The sequence below is a fragment of the Mauremys reevesii genome, linkage group 9, assembly GCF_016161935.1.
Source record: "Mauremys reevesii isolate NIE-2019 linkage group 9, ASM1616193v1, whole genome shotgun sequence".
Lineage (NCBI taxonomy): Eukaryota > Metazoa > Chordata > Testudines > Geoemydidae > Mauremys > Mauremys reevesii.
The window spans coordinates 75,524,747-75,546,731 of record NC_052631.1 but is presented as its reverse complement, the minus strand read 5'-3'; the positions used below and the strand labels follow the sequence as shown (position 1 = coordinate 75,546,731).

Genomic DNA, 21,985 nt, shown 5'->3' with positions numbered 1-21,985 from the left:
TATTAAAGTACTGCTTGCTACCTTTGTCTTTAATGCTTACTCCTAGGAAGGGAAATGAGAGAGATAACAAAGGGAAATTTCTTGCAGGTAATTCTGTTTGTTGTGGTCTCCTCTTCTTCTTTTCTGTTTCTCACTATTTTCCCCATCTGAGGAAGGAATGGAGTGCTGTTTAGTATTTTCTTTCTCTGTTATGTCTATCCTTATTTCTGCTTTGGAAATATCTATGGGAGGGGTCTGAACAGGTCTTCTTATATGAAATGTTCCAACTCTCAAATCTTTTGCTTCCTTGCTTCTTGGTAGGTGGAGCCTTCATGCCGTTTGTTCTTTACAGAAGAAACTAAGTCGAACAGAATTACTCATAATTCTTTTCTTCCCTAAAGAATTTTGAGCTGAAGGGGAACTCTGACCCAGAAAAGTACCTGAAACAGCTAGTAACCCCTTTAGCAAGTTGGGAAGTGGGAAGCTCATAAGTGCAGTAAGTGACTTTGAGATCTGATTTTATTGTGTATTTAATAATTATTATTATTTATTTAATTGTCATTGGTGGATTCATAGATTATACATTTATAGGTCCATATTCCAAGGAAAAAACTAAGAATGGCCACATTGTTGGTGGTGGTACAAATGGAAGGAAGTGTGGGAGTAGATTAGTACTTGTGTTTTATCATCGTCAGTTTGAGTTGGTGGCTGGATATCCAACAAGAGACAACTGAAAGAGAAGCAAAAATCTGAGAGGGGAGTGATAAGACACTAGGGAAAGATACAGGATGAGCTAGAGTAGAGATAGCAATTGGGGGACCTTAACCAATCCCATGCCTCCGGAGATGCAATATAGAAGAGGGGCCATGGGCACCCATAGAAAGAGAGAGAGAAGAGGATAGGGAGACATTCAAGGAAAGATTGGAGAGGTAGAAGGAGAACCAGTTGAGCACAGATTCATGAAAATTAATTGTGACAATCCTACTTAGTTCTTCAAGCAAGTGTTTCCAAAAGAATAGGTTCCTTACAAATCTCTCCCATTTTCTCCAGTGAAAATGAGAGATTTTAGGCACACAGAAGTGGCACAACATTCTGACTATTTAGATCACAGTATCTTCATATTCACAAATTTTAGTGTTTGGGGGAGCAGTATTTTTAGAGCTGCTATTTTGAGAGTTACATTCCTTTGCCACTTACACCAGCTTTCTGAAGTACTTTCATCCCATGTGTCACACACACACACACCATCTTATGTTACTATACCAGTCAAATCACTGAATAATTTGGCCTTTTAAGTCTCTTTATTCCATTGTTATTCACACTGAATATGTATGAGCCTATAGAATTTGATTCTGAACAGTTTAAATGTGATCCATCAAAGAACCTAAAAGGTTTGCCTGGCTGTTACCATTTGTGGGATAGTTTTTCCATGTTTTCGTAGGATTTTCCATGTTTTTACTTTTAATCATGTAGAAAATGTTCTAGTTAAAAGTACAAGATGGTTTGAATACTTTTATCCAGCAAGGTTCACATTACTTAAAATCATGGTGTTAATATGGTTGGTAGCACTTCTCACGGCTGCCTCCTCAGTTTACCTTGCATGATCCCTGAATTGCCTGTGAAAGCAGCACTGCTGCTCGTATGAGACTATCCTGATACTGGGCCCTCAACCAATACACCCTGATTTTGGCATCCTTTTCCCCCATTTGTGAAGTGATAATTCCTGCCATACATAAAGATGCCATAAAATGGCAGATCCCCAACCAGTGCTTTGATGATTGAGGTTGGAGTGTTGGCTATCATTGTTAACTCTGAAGCCTAACAGGAAAATTGAAATGCCAATATTTTTAATAATTTCACTGTTAAGCATCTCAGCAGAACCACTAGTCTAATCAGGGATTGTGCCTGGTTCTTGATACTGTGGGGGATTGTGAATAAAATACCTCAGCTTTTTTTCCTAGTCTTTCCCTACTCAGGCTCCTTTTTAGGAATGGGAAGAACACAAAGATAGAAAGTTGGTGCACAGTGTCATAATATATAGATATGTCTAGCTGAAAGCTTAACAAAGACTCAGTTATGCTGTGTAAAACAGATACAATAATGTTCTGCTATATTTGGTGATATGAGCGCAGTAGTGGTTCTAATTGCTCTAGTCTCATTTATGCAGATAGACATTATTAAACATCCTCACTGGTCTTTTCTGTTCCATTAGAATCATTTTAATGTTAGCTTTCATTATTGTGTGAATTACCTTTAGTCTGTATTATTAAATCTAATGAACTGAACATACACCTTAGAACATCTTGAGGAGTAGCATCCCCTGTATAGGGATGCATGTCTTTTAAAATGGCATTACACCATAGAAGCTACATAGGGTTTTTTAAGGCTGAAGACATTAAGAAATGACAAAACCTTTCTCAAGGACCAGTTCTTAGCTAGATTTCAAATGCTATTTTTAGTAGTTCAATTTATAATAAAATGTCCATATTGCTAAGAGCTTTTTATCATTGTCTACTGATAATGATTGCACATTGTCCTCAATAACACATATTCTCAGTGTTTTAATGGGTTTGTCATTAAGATTTCTCCTGCAAATAATTTATCATTAACAAGTTAATTATTTATCATTCTTCTCTAAGGAGCTCATGAAATCAGAGGTTTCTGAATTCTAAATGTATACCCATTTATGAAAATCAAAAGTAATTAGTTTTTCATGACATAACCAGGTGATAATAAAACTAGCCTTTGTCAATTTCTAGGCAACCCAAAGAGATACAACAGTTCATGTGGAATTACAGTTAGTTTGCAGAGATATCAAGTACATTATCTGGTTTTAAAAAATATTTAAAATGTTCTTATCTTTATAATTATTTTTAAAATGTAATTTACTCGAGAGCTCTGTCTACAAATAGTTTTGTAAACTGAGCCCAGTAGTTTAGTTTGCAGGGATTGAAAGCGAACCAAACAGTTAAAGGGTCACTTGGAAGGTTCGAGTTTGACCTCAAACCACAAAGAGAAATACCAAGCAACAAAATTGCTCCTCTCACAATGATCCTCTCTACCCACCCTTGCTATCAGAAGCTCAAAGTCACCCGAACAAGACCCTGACCCTATTCCCTGAAAATAGCCAACATGGTAAGAAGAGGAGACCACATGGCTTTTTGGGGACAGACAGGACATGGCTATTAGAGAAGGGAAGGAGAGAGGACTATACGAAGTTTCCTTGCTGTGCAAGCCACCTCCACCCAGGTTGCAGAATGTATTTGAGCATAGACTGACAGTCACAGACTGAGATGTCCAACCCAATACTCAGTTTGAGTAGCGTGAGATTTGATGTGAGTAATTAACACTAACACAGCTCTAGTGTAACTGTGTAGCCAGTTGCTCAATTACACTTTTGATTCAGTTTTGATTCAGTTTTGATTAGAGGACAAATAACCAGGCTAAATGATACAGTATGAAAAAGAGACATTCTGATCTCACCGTGTTCACCTTATGCAAGTGTGCTTCAAAGATATGCCCTCAAAACCACTTATATTTCATAGAATTATAGAACTGGAAGGGACCATGAGAGGTCATCTAGTCCAGTCCTCTGCACTCAAGGCAGGACTAAGTATTATCTAGACCATCCCTGACAGGTGTTTGTCCAACCTGCTCTTTAAAAGCCCCAGTGAGGGAGATTCCACAACCTCCCTAAGCAATTTATTCCAGTGCTTAACCGCTCTGATAGTTCGGAAGTTTTTCCTAATGTCCAACCTAAACCTCCCTTGCTGCAATTTAAGCCCATTGCTTCTTGTCCTATCCTCAGAGGTTAAGAAGAACAATTTTTCTCCCTCCTCCTTGTAACAACCTTTTATGTTCTTGAAAACTGTTATTATCTCCCCTCTCAGTCTTCTCTTCTCCAGACTAAACAAACCCAAGTTTTTCAATCTTCCTTCATAGGTCATGTTTTCTAGACCTTTAATCATTTTTGTTGCTCTTCTCTGGACTTTCTTCAATATGTCCCCATCTTTTCTGAAATGTGGCGCCGAGAACTGGACACAATACTCCAGTTGAGGCCTAATCAGCGCAGCGTAGAGCGGAAAAATTACTTCTTGTGTGTTTCTTACAATACTCCTGCTAATACATTCCAGAATGATGTTTGCTTTTTTTGCAACAGCGTTACATTGTTAACTCATATTTAGCTTGTGATCCACTATGACCCCCAGATCCCTTTCCTCAGTACTCCTTCCTAGGCAGTCATTTCCCATTTTGTATGTGTGCAACTGATTGTTTCTTCCTAAGTGGAGTACTTTGCATTTGTCCTTATTGAATTTTATCCTGTTTACTGCAGACCATTCCTCCAGTTTGTCCAGATCATTTTGAATTTTAATCCTATCTTCCAAAGCACTTGCAACCCCTCCCAGCTTGGTATCGTCCGCAGACTTTATAAGTGTACTCTCTATGCCATTATCTAAATCATTGATGAAGATATTGAACAGAACCAGACCCAGAACCGATCCCTGCAGGACCTCACTCGTTATGCCCTTCCAGCATGATTGTGAACCACTGATAACTACTCTCTGGGAATGATTTTCCAACCAGTTATGCACTCACCTTATATTAGCTCCATGTAGGTTGTATTTCCCTAATTTGTTTATGAGAAGGTCATGCAAGACAGTATCAAAAGCCTTACTAAAGTCAAGATATACCACATTTGCCAATCTCAAGCCTCCACCCAGCCCCCATCCAAAAGGCTTGTTACCCAGTCAAAGAAAGCTATCAGGTTGGTTTGACATGATTTGTTCTTGACAAATCCATGCTGACTGTTATTTATCACCTTATTATCTTCTAGGTGTCTGCAAATTGATTGCTTAATTATTTGCTCCATTATCTTTCCAGGTACAGAAGTTAAGCTGACTGGTCTGTAATTCCCCGGGTTGTCTTGATTTCCCTTTTTATAGATGGGCACTATATTTGCCCTTTTCCAGTCTTCTGGAATGTCTCCTGTCTTCCATGACTTTTCAAAGATAATTGCTAATGGCTCAGATATCTCCTCAGTCAGCTCCTTGAGTATTCTAGGATGCATTTAATCAGACCCTGGTGATTTGAAGACATTTAACTTATCTAAGTAATTTTTGACTTGTTCTTTCCCTATTTTAGACTCTTATCATACCTCATTTTCAGTGGCTCTCATTATGTTAGACATCCAATTGCCACCAACCTTCTTGGTTTTTTTCAAGTTAGAAAGACCGTTATATGTCACCTTAAGATCCAACCCACCAGTTTTATCAGTTCCTTAACTTCTTGTTCTGTACTTTCTCTTATCTCTGTTTCAGACACTACATTTTAAACCAGTTGCCCTTGAAGGTACCTGTACTGGGACATAGAACGAATATATGTTGCCTTTGACAATTTGTCTAATTTCTTTACAGTCATTAATATACAGTGGTACTCCACAACCTTTACCTTTTCTGTCTTTCCTGAACAGCACATGCCCTTCATTACCTGTATTCCTGTGATGACTACTATTCCACCATGTTTCCATTATCCCTTTGATGTCTGATTTCACTTCCTTCACCAGTAGTTCTAGTTCCTCCATTCTGTTACCCAGGCTTCTTCCATTGATGTACAGACATCTTAGTTGTTTCCACTTGGCCTCACCCAGATTCTTCACCCTATTAGATGCAGTCATTTTATTGCCAGCATTGCCTACCTGACTGTTACTCCTACCCTCTGTTATTCCTTTCTCTGTTGCTGTATCCTCTTTTACTTGATTTTTCCTCCTGCTCAGAATTAGAATCAGGCATGGAAGATTACATGTGCATAGCCCAACTGTCTCCCCTGAATTCCTAATTTAAAGCTCTTTTAATAAGTTCTGTCAACCTCCATCCCAGAAGTCTATTACCCTCCCTCCTCAGCTGGAGTCCATCCCATGAAAACAATCCTCTGCCCATGAATGCCTCCCAGTGTTCAAACATTCCAAAGCCTTCCTTAGAACACCATTACCTGTTGATCATCATAATCTTGTCTTGCCTTTGTCTAGGGACAGGTAGAATCCCACTGAAGATCACCTGAGCCTCCATTTCTTTAAATGTCTTCCCCAGCCTGGTGTAGTCTTGATGATTCCCAGTGACAATCTAAAAATATCATTTCTTCCCACATGAAGGACAATCAGTGGATTCTTTCCTGCTCCCATTAGTATCCTCCTCAGCCTCAGGTCTACATTTTGTATCTTAGCTCCCAGCAGATAACAGCTCTGGTGACAGGCCTGTCTGTTCTTTTTTTGTAGGGAGTCCCCAATCACATAGACCTGCCTCTTCCTGGTGTTGGTGTGATTCTCTGGCCCTCCTCTTGCTTTTATTTCTTGCTGAAAGTCATCTAGTCTTCTGTTCTCACTTGCAATCTTCTGTGAGTCGTCCTCTAGCCTTCTGGGCTCCATACAGTGGCTGTCTCTATTGTCTCTTCTTGTAGGAGTAGCTGTTCTCTTCATCTTTCCTTTCCCATCTTCTGTTACTGCCTCCTCTCCCTTTCATTTTCCAACTCAGCAAACCTGTTCTTCAGCTCTGCTTCTCCTTCACTAGCCAGTCTTTTTGTCTGCCTTGTTCTTGTAGTCAAATGTTTCCACTGGCCGCTTTCCTCATCCAGCCATCTACTCTCACGGTTCTCTTGTTCAGCATGCATCTGCAAGTTTGAGGTTTCCCTTCAGCCTCCTCTCTCCTTCCCTCCATCATCCACTAAAATCCCCTGTGAAACTCAATCATAGTTTCTAGCTGCATATTCAAATCTCTTCTCTTCTATTCCATCAGCTCTATCAGGCAGCACTTCATACAAATGAAGCACCTTTCAGGTACCCTCTCCAAAAATAACGTACATCCCGTGTGATCAACATACAATAGTTTCCAGGTGTATGAGGTGAAGTGATGATCCATGCTAGAATGTGCTTTGCTTGCCTTGTAAAATAAGGAGAGGCAAAGTTTATGCAATGTTGTGCAAAAAAAGGTAATTTTGAGTGTAGACTAGATGACTATACCAAACATTTTCCTTCAGGGTAAATAATGGTGAGTAAATACTCAAGCTAGGTAAGGAAACTTAAGAGAGAATTCTTAAAGCTTTCTTTCTATTTCAAGGATACTGTACAAAAATATGAAAATATGGTACAACAAGAGTCTTTTCTGTAAACCATGTATTTTCTTGGGCCTTAAATATCCCATGGTCTGAGTGTCTAGGTCTTTGTTCTTCAAAAGGTCCCTGCTCTTTTCTGCTGTGTTGTTCAGATACATTCCCTTCCAGCTGTTCTCCTGAAGAGTCCTCCTAGGATTTTTAAGGAGATTGTTTCTACAGAACTGTTTTTTGATGAGGAACACAACATGTGGCTATCGTGGGAATGATAACACTGATAGCGAAGACAACAAGATTGACAGTCTCAGTGGAATTTGGAGATTTTTAGCCTTTCCTGGGAAGAAAATATGCTCAGAATCTCATTTTCTTATAAAATGCTTACACTAGCTAACAGAAATTATAGCATAATATGAACTATGATAAATGTGGAGTGCTATATTACCTGTTACCCAAGCATCTCAAACATACATGCATTATGTTCCGTAATACCTCTCTGAGGTAGGTAAGTATTGTTATGACTATTTTACAGATGGGAAACTAAGGCCCAGATAGGCTAACTGACTTTTGATTAGCTTTACACAACCAGGTTGGTGTCAGAGTTGGAATAGAACCTGATTCAAAGTTGTGTGCAACAGCCTCTAGGAAGTGTTCTCTCCTGATCTAGTCTGTTTGATATTCATTAAGAACTACTAGGAAATAGAAATTCATCATATTCAAGGGATATTTACAGTACAGTAGCAACCTTAAACATAAATGACAATCATATAAATTAATGCCATGCAGGCAAAGTTGCCCAGTACATCTGATATTAGTTATATTTTGTAATGTATTGGAGGAAAAACAATAGCTTATACTGTATATGTGGACCTGAAAACACAGCCCTATATTTGGTTTCATCCAATATCCTACTTTCACTCCTTTATGATACTTCATGCAGAGGTCCCTGCTGGCAAACAGTGGATATTGCTTTACTGATAATACAAAAAAAAAGTTCTTTACTTGTGTGCACAAATTCATGCTTCTTTTACTGCATAAAATCCACTAAAAATTATGTAAACCGTACATAAATATTTCAAAAATTCTATAATATGCTTTTTTTTTTTGCACATTGAGACCACTGTTTATATTATATATAATTTTTAAATCCCTTTTAGCATTTAGCCTTATAGGATGGTGATAGATATATTCATAAATACAAATTGAAAATTCATAGCTTGTTTTTTAAACTTCAATGTTCAAATGGAAAAGCAGAAAAAAAAGTATGCAAAATAACCAAGAATCCTGAAAAATATCTCTAAGCGGTTTTCAACAAGACACACAAATGAAATCCCTTCAGCGTTAGTGATACTGTTCTTTGTGTTGTAATTATCATTTATAATAATTTGGGAACTTCAGTTCCTCTCAGTGGAACTATTGGTAATTCAAACAAATGATATTTTATCTTTAATTAATCCCTCAAAGAAGTCACATTATTGTTGTCCAATGATAGTCTCTCTCTTATGCCCCCAACCCAAAAAATTAAACAGCTGCAGTTATAACACTGAGGATGCAGTTTGTAATTATTCCACGACTATTATTTCTCTTCCTACAGAGAAATGCAATGATAATTCAGTGGCAAGGATAATTAAAAATTACCAATTTTGTTTAGAAGACAAGAAAAATTATAGCATTACATTAGTATTTTCAAAATCCTCTGGTTACTCTATACCTTTAGGAATAAAATAAGCATTTCATCTCCATTAGCAAAAATCAGACAACAACAACGACAACAAAACCACCAGCATCAGCAGCATCATTTCTGTCCAAGAGAAATCAAATATAATTTATAAATGATGCTCCTATTTGCAAGGAATGGACTGTAATGCAGTTCCATTTTAATAGACCATTTCAATTTAACACAAGACTTCCTTCACGTTTAAGTAAGTTAAGTGGAAATCTTTCAAAGTTCCATTATGGGCTGTCTCCTCAGGTTGGCTGGCAGTTAAAGAACCTTGTAAATGCATTGCGGGAAGACCCAAATGGAGTGATCTTAACCTTGAAGAAACGTCCTCAAAACACTCTGGTTTCTGCTCCTGCACTTCTGAAGAATGTGAGGTGGAAGCCTCTAGCACTTCAGGTAAGAAGGTTGTTGAAACTGTACTGTGTTATGGTAAATGCTATCTTTTGTTAAAGAGCAAGGTGATAGAGTGGTTATTCCTTCCAAACAGTTGTACAGTTGTAACTATAGTACAGTTCATAATGACTGGTACTGTAAGCCTGTGACAGACAGAAAATTAGTGAAATGGTGCTGGGACACGCTCATGGCCCACAGATCAGCACTTTGGTACTATCAGGCTAATTGTTTTTCCTCCATATCTTTGTATGAGTGGGCACCAAAGGAGTCCAAAGAGACAGAGAACAGCCACAAACAGTAATATATTCAAATATCTAACCATTCTGACCCAACTCCAACTCAGTTGCTTATGTCTCCAGCAAAAGCAATACAGCCCTTCCAATCATTCTACATTTCCATTATATCCCAGCAAGTCTTTTGTAATCTTTTCAAGAGGGGATTCCAATACCTTTGGATTTCTGACATGGCCTATTTATTTTCCACATTTTTGGCCAACCGGATTATGCTTCTCCAATAAGGAGGAAATATTACAATGAAGGAACTCAGTAAAATTGTACATTGCTATTTCTCACATTTTTTCCAACATAATGCCACTGTTCTTCATGAGTACCCTCTAAGAGCAGATTTTTGTCAAACAAGATGTCTTTGCTCTTTTTTTTTTCTCCCAGCATCTTTCTTCTTTTAGGCACTCAGAATCTACAGTGATGAAGACTGTATAAATACCTAGACAGACAAAATAAAAAATTGGTATCTTGAAATCTATCTCTTACAGCAAGGAGACACCAAAAAATGCCAGACCTAACTTGTGATAGATTTTCCAGGCATTTGATTTATGCACATGCAAATATTTTATGCAAACAAACCTCAAGGCATAAAAGAGATGATTTGTTTATAGAATCCTGTGACAGATCCAGATGAACACTCCTGCTCCAGGACACAAACTGTTGTGAGGGGATCCAGCCACTGAATCCCTGGGTGTTTTAAGCCTCTGGAGCCTGTACAAACTCCAGGCACTGCCCTGGCTTTGGGGCTTCCAGACACACTCTTGAGGTGCAGAGTATCCCTTTATGGGAGCTGTGACTACATGGCCCACTGCCTAGCCCCTCGGATCAGTGCTGACTCCTCAGACTTCCTTGTAACTGAAACTCACCTTCTCCAGAACTCTATCTGTATGGATGTTCTGGGCCCATAGTTTACCTCTTCAGGAGGCATGTGGTGGTAGGTGTAACACATATCACACACAGGCTTACTTCACACAGGATTCTAAAACACAATTGCTCTTTACTAAACCCAAGAAATACACCAATCATCACAAAAGGAATCCTTTTAAGCTACAGCAGTAGTGCAGTGATATATAGAAATCTGCATTTCCATCATGAAACATTATGAAACCATATCATGGATTTACCTACACTTGGCCCAGGTACTACTCCTTTCACAGTGCACCACAGAAAGACAAATATTGCAGTGTTACCAGCTCTCAAGATTTTCTTGGGAATCTCACAATAACTAATGTTTTTCTTAAAGCTTGAGCTCCTGGAGGCATGTGGTTAGGTGAAAAAAATCTCTTCTTACATTTAAAAAAAAGGAAGTTTGTAGCCCTCATGGTTGTAGAGAAAAGCTTGCAGACATGAATCAAATGTATTGGTTTTTTAAAAAACTTATGATTTCAAGACTATCTAAAGATTTTTGGGAGTCTTACTCAGATTTTTGAATGCTTGAGATTGGTGACATTGATATTTAACCTACATGTTCATTCTCACCAGCTCAAATCATCTCCCCCAGAAATATTTGATTTAACATATGTGCATTTACCCCAGTTTTGGTCACAGTGGGAGCTGGATCAGGCTCTTCGTGAATGAGGTAATATTTGGAAGTTTGGCATTAGCTGAACAGCTTACTGGCTATCACTCTTTACTGGCTGCAAGTGGATAAGGTTGGTGGGCTGTGGCCCTATATAATTGAATCAGTAAAATTATATACACTTATGTGTATTGGCACACATGTCATGTGAATTATTTATGTTTAAAGTCAGAACATCTGTGTTAGAAATGTTAAAACCTTTTTTTACCTAAACTTCCATTAATTTAAAAGTTTTATATTTTATGTTCATCACACAGTCATTCTCCCATTGAAATCACTAACAAAACTGCAGGTGAATACATTGGGATCAAAAGCTGAGCCTTAATTATTAACCACTGGCAAATGGACTAGATAAAATGAAATGCCACCTAAAAAGTACCCTTTATAATATATAATTTATGTCATATTCTTCTGTTTTCTCTAAGCACCAGAGCCTTTTCGTTGAGTAGCACAGTAAAATACAAATTTTCTGTCTATTCTCCCAACTAGTACTTTATCTAAGGGATAATTATTTATATTTGATGGGTGGAATTGAACCTTGTTGTCTTGTTTATTTCTGTACATCTGCAATAAATAAATGATTTAAAGATTTTTGAGCATTTTTCAGTCACCTTAATGTAATAATCAATGTAAGAAGTCAGCGAAACCACAGGCCTTGAATTTAAAACTTTTACTGCAAGTAGACTAAGTATGTGAAAAATTGAACATTTATAAAATATACTTTAAAAGTCGTGTACTTGTAAGTTGATCAATCAGTGCAGTAGCTGTCTCTGTCTAATGAGTCCCCCATCACAGTCATGTGTACATAGTGCATCACAGCTGTAACAATGGAAGAGTTCTTGCCCAAGGAATTCACGGGGTCATTCATAACAAAACAATGACAAAAGTGAGGGCAGATAGCAACACAGAGGCATGGACTGTCTCTCGCTGTTTGTATAGAACCTAGTATAATTAGGCTCCAATCTCAGGTAAGGCATCTAGCCAGTGCTTTAATACAAATAATAATTCCTCTTTCAATTTAGTAATACAGATTCTGTAATTAGAATTTAAGAACATAAGAATGGCCATACTGTGTCATACCAATGGTCCATCTAGCTCAGTATCCTGTCTTCCAACAGTGATAAGTGTCTGATGCTTCAAAGGGAATGAACAGAATGGGGAATTTATTGAGTGATTCATCCCCTGTCATTCAGACACACCTGCTGGCAGTCAGAGGTTTAGGGACACCCGTAGCACAGGTTTGCATCCCCAGCCATCTTGGCTAATAGCCATTCATGGACCTATCCTCCATGAAATTATCTCATTCTTTTTTGAATCCTGTTATAGTTGTGGCCTTAGCAACCTCCCTTGGCAATGAGTTTGTAGTGGAAATTTCCATAGGCTGGCTGTGTGTTTGTTTTAAACCTGCTGCCTATTAATTTTTTGGGTGACCCGAGGTTCTTGTGTTCTATGAAGGGGTTAATAAAACTTCCTTATTTGTTTTTATAGACCGCTATCAGATCCCCCACTTAGTCATCTCTTTTTCAAGTTGAACAGCCTCAGTCTTTTTAAATCTGTCCTCAGATGGAAGCTGTTCCATACTCCTAATAATTTTTGTCACCCGTTTCAGTACTTTTCCAATTCTAATATATCTTTATTGAGATGGGGATACCAGAACTGCAAGCATTATTCAAGGTGCGGACGTACCATGGAGTTATGTAGAAAAAAATCATAATGCCACTATCTTATCATCTGTTCTTTTCCTAATGGTTCCTAACATTCTGTTAGCTTTTTTGAATGCTGCTGCACACTGAGCAGATATTTTCAGAGAACTATCCACAATGATTCCTGAATCTCTTTCTTGAGTGTTTTGTATGTATGGTTGGGATTATGTTTTCCAATGTGAATTACTTTGCATTTATCAACATTGAATTTCATCTGCCATTTTGTTGCCCAGTTACCCAATTTGGTGAGATCCCTTTGTAACTCTTTGCAGTCTGCTTTGGACTTAACTATCTTGAGTAATTTTGTATCATCTGCAAATGTTGCCACCTCACTGTTTACCCCTTTTTCCAGATCATTTATGAATATGTTGAACAGCACGGGTCCCAGTATAGATCATTGGGGGACCCCACTATTTACCTCTCTCCACTGTAAAAACTGCCCAGTTACCCTTTGTTTCCTTAGTTGACAATTTTGTTGGTGTTTCACAAAGCATAACTGAGTCCTGCTTACTCTTCCATAGCACTGTTACATTTGTCAAAAAAGATGCAAACCTCTAAATTTTGACCTGATGTTTGTAGTTAAACAACATGTAAAATGCAGTTTTGTGACCTTACATTTCTTGACTCTAAAACATTAGGCCTGAATTGTCCCCAAAGGCATTGATGGTGGAAAGTTCACCTGCAACCCAGTGATGCTCAACAATGTAGTCTGCAAAGCAGGGAGACCCAGGCTCCAGCTTTTCTCTTGGGCAGCTTTTGTCAGGACTGCTGCTATAATGCTGCTGCTGCTGCTTGCCATCCTCCATCAGACACCATTACCTAGGAATGCAAATTGCACCCATTCTGCCTTCAAGGCTTAACTGAGCTCTAAGTCTGTGCACTTAAAATTTATTAAGTGCTGCATAAACAATAAGCATTCTTATTATTTATCATCATTAGGGGGTTTCCCTTTATATGAAGGAATGTGTGTTTTTAAAAGCAAAAATGTTAGTTTCTCAATTAGCATAACATTTTAAAAAAGCCGCATCTCTCTCATATGTCTAAAAGGAAACCAAAGTTACCAAGATGTGCCTCTTGAGTCTCAATTTATTTCAGGAAGATCTAAAATTTCACAAACTAATGAAGAATTTTTCTTTGCATTCACAAGCTGTTTCCCTATTTGACCCAAATTTCGGGTGTATTTATCAGGAAAAATAAGACAAATACTTTTTCCTGATAAGCAAATATTTTTCACTAAAAATAAACACTGATAACTTCACTCAGTTTTAAAACAATATTTAATATTTTGTTTTAAATGTAGAGTGTTATTTTTAAGTGGAATCATCCTTCCTACTGCGGGCAGTAGGCCCAGCACACAGACCTTGCTGTCAGTTGTGATTGAAATATAGAACTCCATATTGCAGCCCATTGTCTGACTAGTAAAATTTGCAGCAAAAGGGACAGTTACGTAATGAAACTTCTGTGTTACAAATAGTTAGTTCCTATTCTATGTAATATGGTAAGCACTTAGGGATATTCTCAGTCATATGGCTTAATTGACTGAATATCCTTAACCATATATGAATTTGAATACAGCGTGCCTTGTGTAATGGATAATTTCTGCAATGTTGTAAGAACAGGCCTGGGAGCAATGTGGATGGGCAAATGACAAGTTGATGGTTCTTGTGCAGCTCTCTGAGATTACTTCCTCTTTGTATTAGAGGATTTTTCAATTCACTGTTCAGATACAGCTTCCTGACAGTTTTACTTTGCAATCATATAGTCTGTATATTTCCCCAAACTTCTCTCTACCAAGGTAAGTAGGCAAAGAAGGAAAAAGCAAAGAAGAAAGGCCTGTTCTACATGTTACTATGCCTGAGAACTCTTGCTAGCAATTGCATTAACAAGTACAATGCTGAATAACATTTAGAAGTCAGTGTGGACAAGGATGAACCCTGTTCAACATTGTGTCACTTGACATGACTGTTCTGAGCAGTATTCAGCCACAGTAACATTTTGTAGTGGAAAGAAGATACTACTACATTAAGCATTGATGCTTGGGTTTTTTTCTCTCCAGATGCCCTCATGAATTTCCTCTCCTCCAAACTGTCCCTGTTTTATGATGATGCAATTGGAGACATTCTTTCTTTGGAGGTATAAGACAGGAGCTAGTTTCATTCAGTGGCTGCTGTAGTGAGATTTAATACAACTTGTCAGGAAACCGGTAGTGCCCCAGTAGTACTTAGTGTGGTACTGTAGATTATTTTACAATAGAAAATTTATTCTGTCTTCATCATGAGACAACCTGTACTGTGGTGCCAACTGTAAAAATTTGATGAAGGATAATGGATATATATTGTTAAACATATCTTAGGTGAAAATATTTTTATGGAAATCTTGCAACTAATTGAAAGTGGTTTCTTAGGGTATGTCTACACTACCAGATTAGTTCGATTTAACTTAATTCGAATTTGTGGAATCGACCTTACAAAGTCGAATTTGTGTGTCCACACAAAGGACACTAATTTGACTTTGTGAGTCCACACTAACGGGGCAAGCATTGACATTGGAAGTGGTGCACTGTGGGAAGCTATCCCACAGTTCCCGCAGTCCCCGCTGCCCATTTGAATTCTGGGATTTCCCCACAATGCATGCTGGGGGGAAAAATGTGTCAAGGGTGGTCTTGGGTAACTGTCATCATTCAACGTGCTTTCGGACGTCTCAAGGGGAGATGGAGGAGCTTACTGACTCACTCGGATCTCAGCGAAACCAATAACCCCATTGTTATTGCAGCTTGCTGTGTGCTCCACAATCTCTGTGAGAGCAAGGGGGAGACCTTTATGGCGGGATGGGAGGTTGAGGCAAATCGCCTGGCTGCTGATTACGCTCAGCCAGACAGCCGTGCAATTAGAAGAGCCCAGCGGGAAGCGCTGTGCATCCGGGATGCTTTGAAAGCTAGGTTCCTCAGGGAGCAGGGTAACCTGTGACTGTTCAGTTTCTTTACAGAGAAGCTGAACCTGCCCCTGCTTCAGTTACTGTTGACTTTCTTCTGCGGTTACATACCCCGTTCACCACGTTTCCCCCCTTCCAACACACGTTTAAAAATAAAGTTCATGGAACATTGTTAATTAACAATGTTTTCTTTATTAATGAATTCGCGTTAAAGGGTTGAAACAGGGACGCAGACTGTGGTGGGTAGGGTGTGCAGTGATGTTAACACCGCTTCTACACTTGAGGAATGATAGGCTCCTGCTCCTAGAGCGGTCTGCAGTGCCGGACTGGTTGTTTCAACGGAGCCTGCCATCCCTCCTTTTAGGGACTCTGTGTGCGGGGGCTACGTGACCTTGTGGCGGGGGAGGACGGTTACAGATTCCCCTGCTGCGTGGCTCTGTGGTCCGGGACAAGGACCGCTGCATAAGTTCTGTAACCGCCCTCCCATGCCACAAAGTCACGTACCCCCCACCCACACAGAACATGGAAAACACCTCCCAGACCGACCAGGGTGCCTACTGACTGCACTGTGTGTGTGACCTGCTGTTGATCCTGCCCCCATGTCTGTACCCTGGTAAAGGTGGCTGTCCTATGCAATTAACAACCCCCTTCCCCTCCCCCCCTTCACAGACAGTCTTCTGTAGAAAAACTTGACGGAAATAGTAATTAACAGCAAACTACTTTTAATAATCAACTACACAGTTAGGGGATGAAACTGGGATTGGGGCTTGGGTGAGCCAGGAAGGGAAGGACTTCTCAACATTTAGGGAATGAGAGCCTTCTTGTATTTGTGCACTCTGCAGGGGTGCAGTGACAGTTTTCATGGCCCCTGTCGCCCCTCCTTCTTGTTACTTTGGGTGAGGGGGGTTTGGGACTTTGTGGCGGGGGAGGGCGGTTGCAGATACAGTGCAGGGGGGCTCTGCCCTCCTGCCTGCAGTCCTGCAGAACATCCACAAGGCGCTGGAGCGTGTCAAATTTTCCCTGGGCATTTCCTGTGTGGCTGGTCAGAACATCCAAGCTCGGACTGCTGTCCAGAGCGTCGACAGAGTGGTGCACTGTGGGATAGCTCCCGGAGCTACTAAGGTCGATTTCCGTCCACACATAGCCTAATTCGACATAGCCATGTCAAATTTAGCGCTACTCCGCTCGTCGGGGAGGAGTACAGAATTCGAACTAAAGAGCCCTCTAGGTCGAACTAATTAGCTTCCTGGTGTGGACGGGTGCACGGTTAAGTCGAATTAACGCTGCTAAATTCGACATAAACTCCTAGTGTAGACCAGGCCTTAGAGGAAAATGCTAGCATAATGAAAATGAATTTTAATTACTGCACATAATAAAAATAAGACGTGGTCTCAACTACAGATTTCATTGGGTGTATGTGGGTGGGTGGATATGTGCCAAGGTAGGGAAGAGATGGGTTTGCTCTCTTTGGGTTCATATTTTGGTCTCATTTTTGTTTAAAGTTGAAGCACTGTTAAGCTAGTTTTGTTTACTGTTAATTCACAGAATTTCAATACTGGTGATAGAAGTTATTGAAGACAGTGACCAGATCATCAGCTGGTGTGAATTACCATAACTCAGTCAATATTAGAACACTAATTTACACAAGTTGAGGGACTGGCTCAGTTTCTATCATTTATTTTATCAGCATAAAAATATAACTGTGGGAAAAAGAACTAATTAAAATAAAAGTTTGTGTTTGTTGAAAGCCACATAGCTACATGGCACCTCAGCAGTGTTTAAAGCCCTAACAGCCAACAGGTTTTTCGGGGTGGGGGGTTTATACTTGATACACAAGAGAGTGGAAAGGGAGCCACTGTTTTAACTTCCATCCTATTGGACATTTGTAACTAATAAGACTTACAATAGAAAGCAGCTTTACGCCTTAATATTTCCTCTACAGGAACGCCTTTTTTCTAATTTTTGATCAGTGGTTTCATAACTGGGTCTGACTCTGTAAATCCTTACTTCTATGTGTAGCTCTTATCCAAGTAGACTCATTCAATTCAATGGGACTACTCACATGAGTAGGGTTTACTGGACCGGGCTCCATATTAGTAAAAGTAACAAATAACTATAAAGAAAGAACACCCGTGAATAAGGATTAGAACACCTTATGAATATTGCTGAATCATTCCTATGAAGCTGGTAAATATTCATTGATGTAATACATGACTGAAAAACAGCAGGTATAATTATAATATTTGCAAGTCCTATGCATTTATAAATCTCTGCAATTTTAAGTATATGCCTTTTTATGAGTAAATATGAATTTGGTTCTTAGATTAGTTGGCACTGAGAATGCAATAAAATGCAGCAAGTAAATAAAGTAATCAAAGGGGAAAAAAGTAAATATTCATGAAGTGCTGGAATAATTGTTTGATTATTTAATTGAAATGTACCAATAGACTCTGAACATATTCCCGAGAGAAACAAAAAATTTATATTCTCTGTGCAGAAACTCTCTAAAAAAACCTGCAAAGAACTTTCCACCTCAAAAGGTTTCAGACTCTCAGAGTCACTCTGTCAAGTTAAAAATAATATTTTTAAAAAACAAATTATTTTACCTCTGTTATTAATAACTTAACAGCCTGGATAGAATTTTCAAGATCTAATTTAGATCTAACCATTTGTGCTGCTTCTTTCCTTTTTGCTTTAGTTGTGGTATGAAAACTTACAGATTCCATTTCAGTTAAGTTTCACAAATCTTGCTGTAGTTTTGCAAAATTTGAGCATGAATATTTAAAGAAAAACCTAAAAATGAAGTAAAAAAGGAGGATAGTTTTGTATATCTTTTTGCTAACATAAAACAAACTAGTATGAAAGAAAATGGTTGATTAGGAATTTTGTACTGAGTAGTTTAGTCCTTTGTATGCAATAATGCAGCATAGGCAGTAAGTCCTGGCATCAAGCAATCAGCGTTTTTAAAACATAATACAATTTTTCAGGTGAAAGCCATGGCACTTGGAGGGAAAGACTGGGTGCCTACTGTGCATCTGGGAAAGAATCATTGATCAAAAATTTTAAATGGCCTTCCTGTAGAGGAAGTATTAAGGCATGAATCTACCTTCTGTTGGGACCTCATGAGTAAATTATCAGAAAAGTCCTGCTGCCACTCCTCTACATTGGTTGATTTACTCATGAAGGAGTTATGTTTACCCCCAAGGAAGAAACCAGAGATTCATAAGTTGTCATAACCCCCCACAAAAGGTAAGGGATAATCATGCTCAAGGTTTTTGTCTCTGCACTACTATTAGGCTTTATCAGCTTCCTGCTGACCCTAAACTGCAGTGCTTTTACTATAAGGTGGATGCACAACTGGTAGAAAGATATACTCAGAGTTGTTATCAATGGTTTGCTATCAAACTGGGAGGATCTAGTGGGCTCCTGCAGGGGTCACTCCTGAGTCTAGTATTAGTCAATATTTTTACTAATGACTTGGATAGCGTGTAGGCTTATAAAATTTGCAGAGGACACCAAGCTGGGAGTGGTTGCAAGCACTTCAGAGGACAGGATTAGAATTCAAAATGACTTGGAGAATTGGTCTGAAATCAACAAGATGAAATTCAGTAACAACAAATACAAAGTACTACACTTAGGAAGGAAAAATCAAATGCACAACTACAAAAAGGGGAATAACTGGCTAAGAGGTAGTGCTGCTGAAAAGGATTTGGGGGTTACAGTGGATCACAAATTGAATATAAGTCAACAATGTGATACTGTTGCAAAATAGGCCAATATCATTCTGGGGTATATTAACAAGAGTGTTGTTTGTAAGACATGGGAGGTAATTGTTTAGCTCTATTCAGAACTGGTGAGGCCTCATCTGGAGTATTGTGATCAGTTCTGGGTGGAACACGTTAGGAAAGATGTATATAAACTGGAGAGAGTCCAGAGGAGAGAAACAAAATGATAAGAGGTTTAGAAAACCTAACCTATGAGGAAAGGTTTAAAAGTATGGGTATGTTTAGTCTTGAGAAATGAGGACCGATGGGGGACCTGATAATGCTTTGTCAGATCAGGGTATAAATAACCGAACGGACAAACCTGTTTAAATTTTATACAAACACTTGGTTGTAATTATAATTTCCAAGTTTTCTCTCATTTAAATTCCTATACAGTACATTTTTTCACTGTATAGCAACATATGCTAAGAAGCAAATTCTTATATCATAATCTTCCTTTCAGGAGATTTTATTAAAGTCTTATTAGTTACAGGAAGGCAAATTCTCTTTTGGTAGTTCCAGAGGTGGAAACACCGATTTCACTGAAAAGAATCAAAGAGTTGTGTGGATAGGGGAAGAAAATCTCTACACTGAAATCAGGAGTTGTGATTGTAGCTCATGTAGACATACCTAGAAACATACCTAGCTCAAAGCTAGTGTGAGTAATAATAGCAGTGTAATTGCAGCAGCATGGGCAGCGACATAGGTTAGCTTTCTTTATACAAGCCCTCACCAGTATCCCGGGTAGCCCGTGCTGCTGCCATGCTGCCGTGGCTACACTGCTGCTGTTACTAGCTAATCAAAGCTAGCTCAGGCATGCCTACACAAGCTGCAGTCATGCCTCCTGATCGTAGCGCAGGCTTGCCAACTGCAATTCCGGGCCCCAGGGCAGAACAGTCAATGGCCCCCCTAGAAAGGGATGGCTGAGGTTTACGACACTACTGTTTATCTTATTGATAACACATTAGAACCCACTGTACATAAGTTGTGGTATTGCTTGATGTAGTTAATTTTTTTTCTAGTTACAGTACCAGCATTAAACAAATTGTGAGCCTAACTATAAGATATAGAATGAGCATGTGACTTATGAGGAGAAGCTGAGGGAGCTAGGCTTATTTAGTCTGCAGAAGAGAAGACTGAGAGGGGAGTTGATAGCAGTCTTCAACTACCTGGTATGAAATTAATTCTTTCTAGGATATGAAGGATCACATACAGTACATATGCTATAGAAGAGGAAGTTGAAATAAAACATACAACACACATTTTCATTGCTAGGAAAAATATTGGACTTTATCTGATCTTGAGAGGAAAAATCATTTGTATACATGTGCTGAATGTGGGGGTTTGTGTCTTTGGACAGAGACCAATCTTATTGATAGTGATATACTGAACTGCCTGAAAACAAGCCAAAGATGCCTTCCTGAATATTGCTAGCTATTTTTTTAAGATACAAATATGTGAGGTGACAATGGCATTCACTGAAGAGCGTGTGTGTGTGCATGCGCACGTGCGTTGCTGCGCCTGTGCTGGCTGGTGCCCAGCGAGCTGCCGGCTGCGCTGCTAGGCGTGCTCTTCCAGCATGGCCAGGGCTTCCACATACCCACCCGGCTGCCTTAGCCACTGCTGGTACCATCCCTCATGCGCATAGAAGCCCTGCGGCCTCCCCAGGCAATTTAAAAGGGCCAGGGGCCCCTATCAGCAGGCCTGTTGTAGCATAGACATATCTGATGAGACTGATTCTTCTCTTGCTTACAAAACTTCTAAACCAATATAACCCCATTGATTTCAGTTGAGTTTTTCCTGATTTACACTGACGTGAGACCAAAATCAGGGTCTATATCTATAGATGGTGTTTTGAAGATGTGAAAGCATGAAAATATTGGCTGCCCATCTATATTCATGAGTAATCCCACAATCTCTGTATATGTGTGATGACTTCCTTGATTAACCCATCACTGATAATTATTGAATGTACAATACCTTGAAAGCAGTTCTTCAGGGCAGTCAGTTTTCTAAAGCTAGAATATCAGTTCTAAAAGTATGGCTCTCATGGTGTTAATTCTCTTTATGACATGAAAAACCTGAAACCTCTTGCAGATAAGCAGTGGCAATAAATATTAATTACATCTATTTATCACCAGGGATCCTAGAAATCAGTTCATCACAGAAAAATGCAGAATTTGCATTTTTACAGAGAAAAAATAAAAACATATATTAACTATTAACTAAATTTTACTGGAAGTACCAGTGTCACTTATTCAATGCCTGGCTGGGGCTCAGGCAGTCAGCCCTGGGCGGCTGGGGCTGGGGCTGAACATCCAACTTCTGCCAGTGTCAGCCCTGGGTGGCTGGTGGTTCAGTTAGTACAAAGAGCTGGATAATGGAGACTCTGATAAATGTGGTTCTACTGTATATCAATAAAACATTGTGTTCAACTGATACCTATATATATTGTGACTAGAGAAACTAAAGTTCAGCATTTAATTTTAATCATGGAAAAACATGGATTTTTTTGTGTTTTTATCAGAGAA

At 39.1% G+C, this 21,985-nt stretch overlaps 1 protein-coding gene across 5 annotated transcripts in view; it reads left to right on the top strand.

Moving 5' to 3' along the window:
• Positions 1 to 21,985, top strand: part of LOC120371899 (connector enhancer of kinase suppressor of ras 2-like) — a 581,536-nt gene that overhangs the window by 374,954 nt on the left and 184,597 nt on the right. For all 5 annotated transcript variants that reach the window (XM_039488337.1, XM_039488338.1, XM_039488339.1 and 2 more), the window contains one exon: positions 9,050 to 9,196. In XM_039488337.1, coding sequence (XP_039344271.1) covers positions 9,050 to 9,196 — 147 coding nt within the window. The remainder of the gene's footprint in view (positions 1 to 9,049; positions 9,197 to 21,985) is intronic.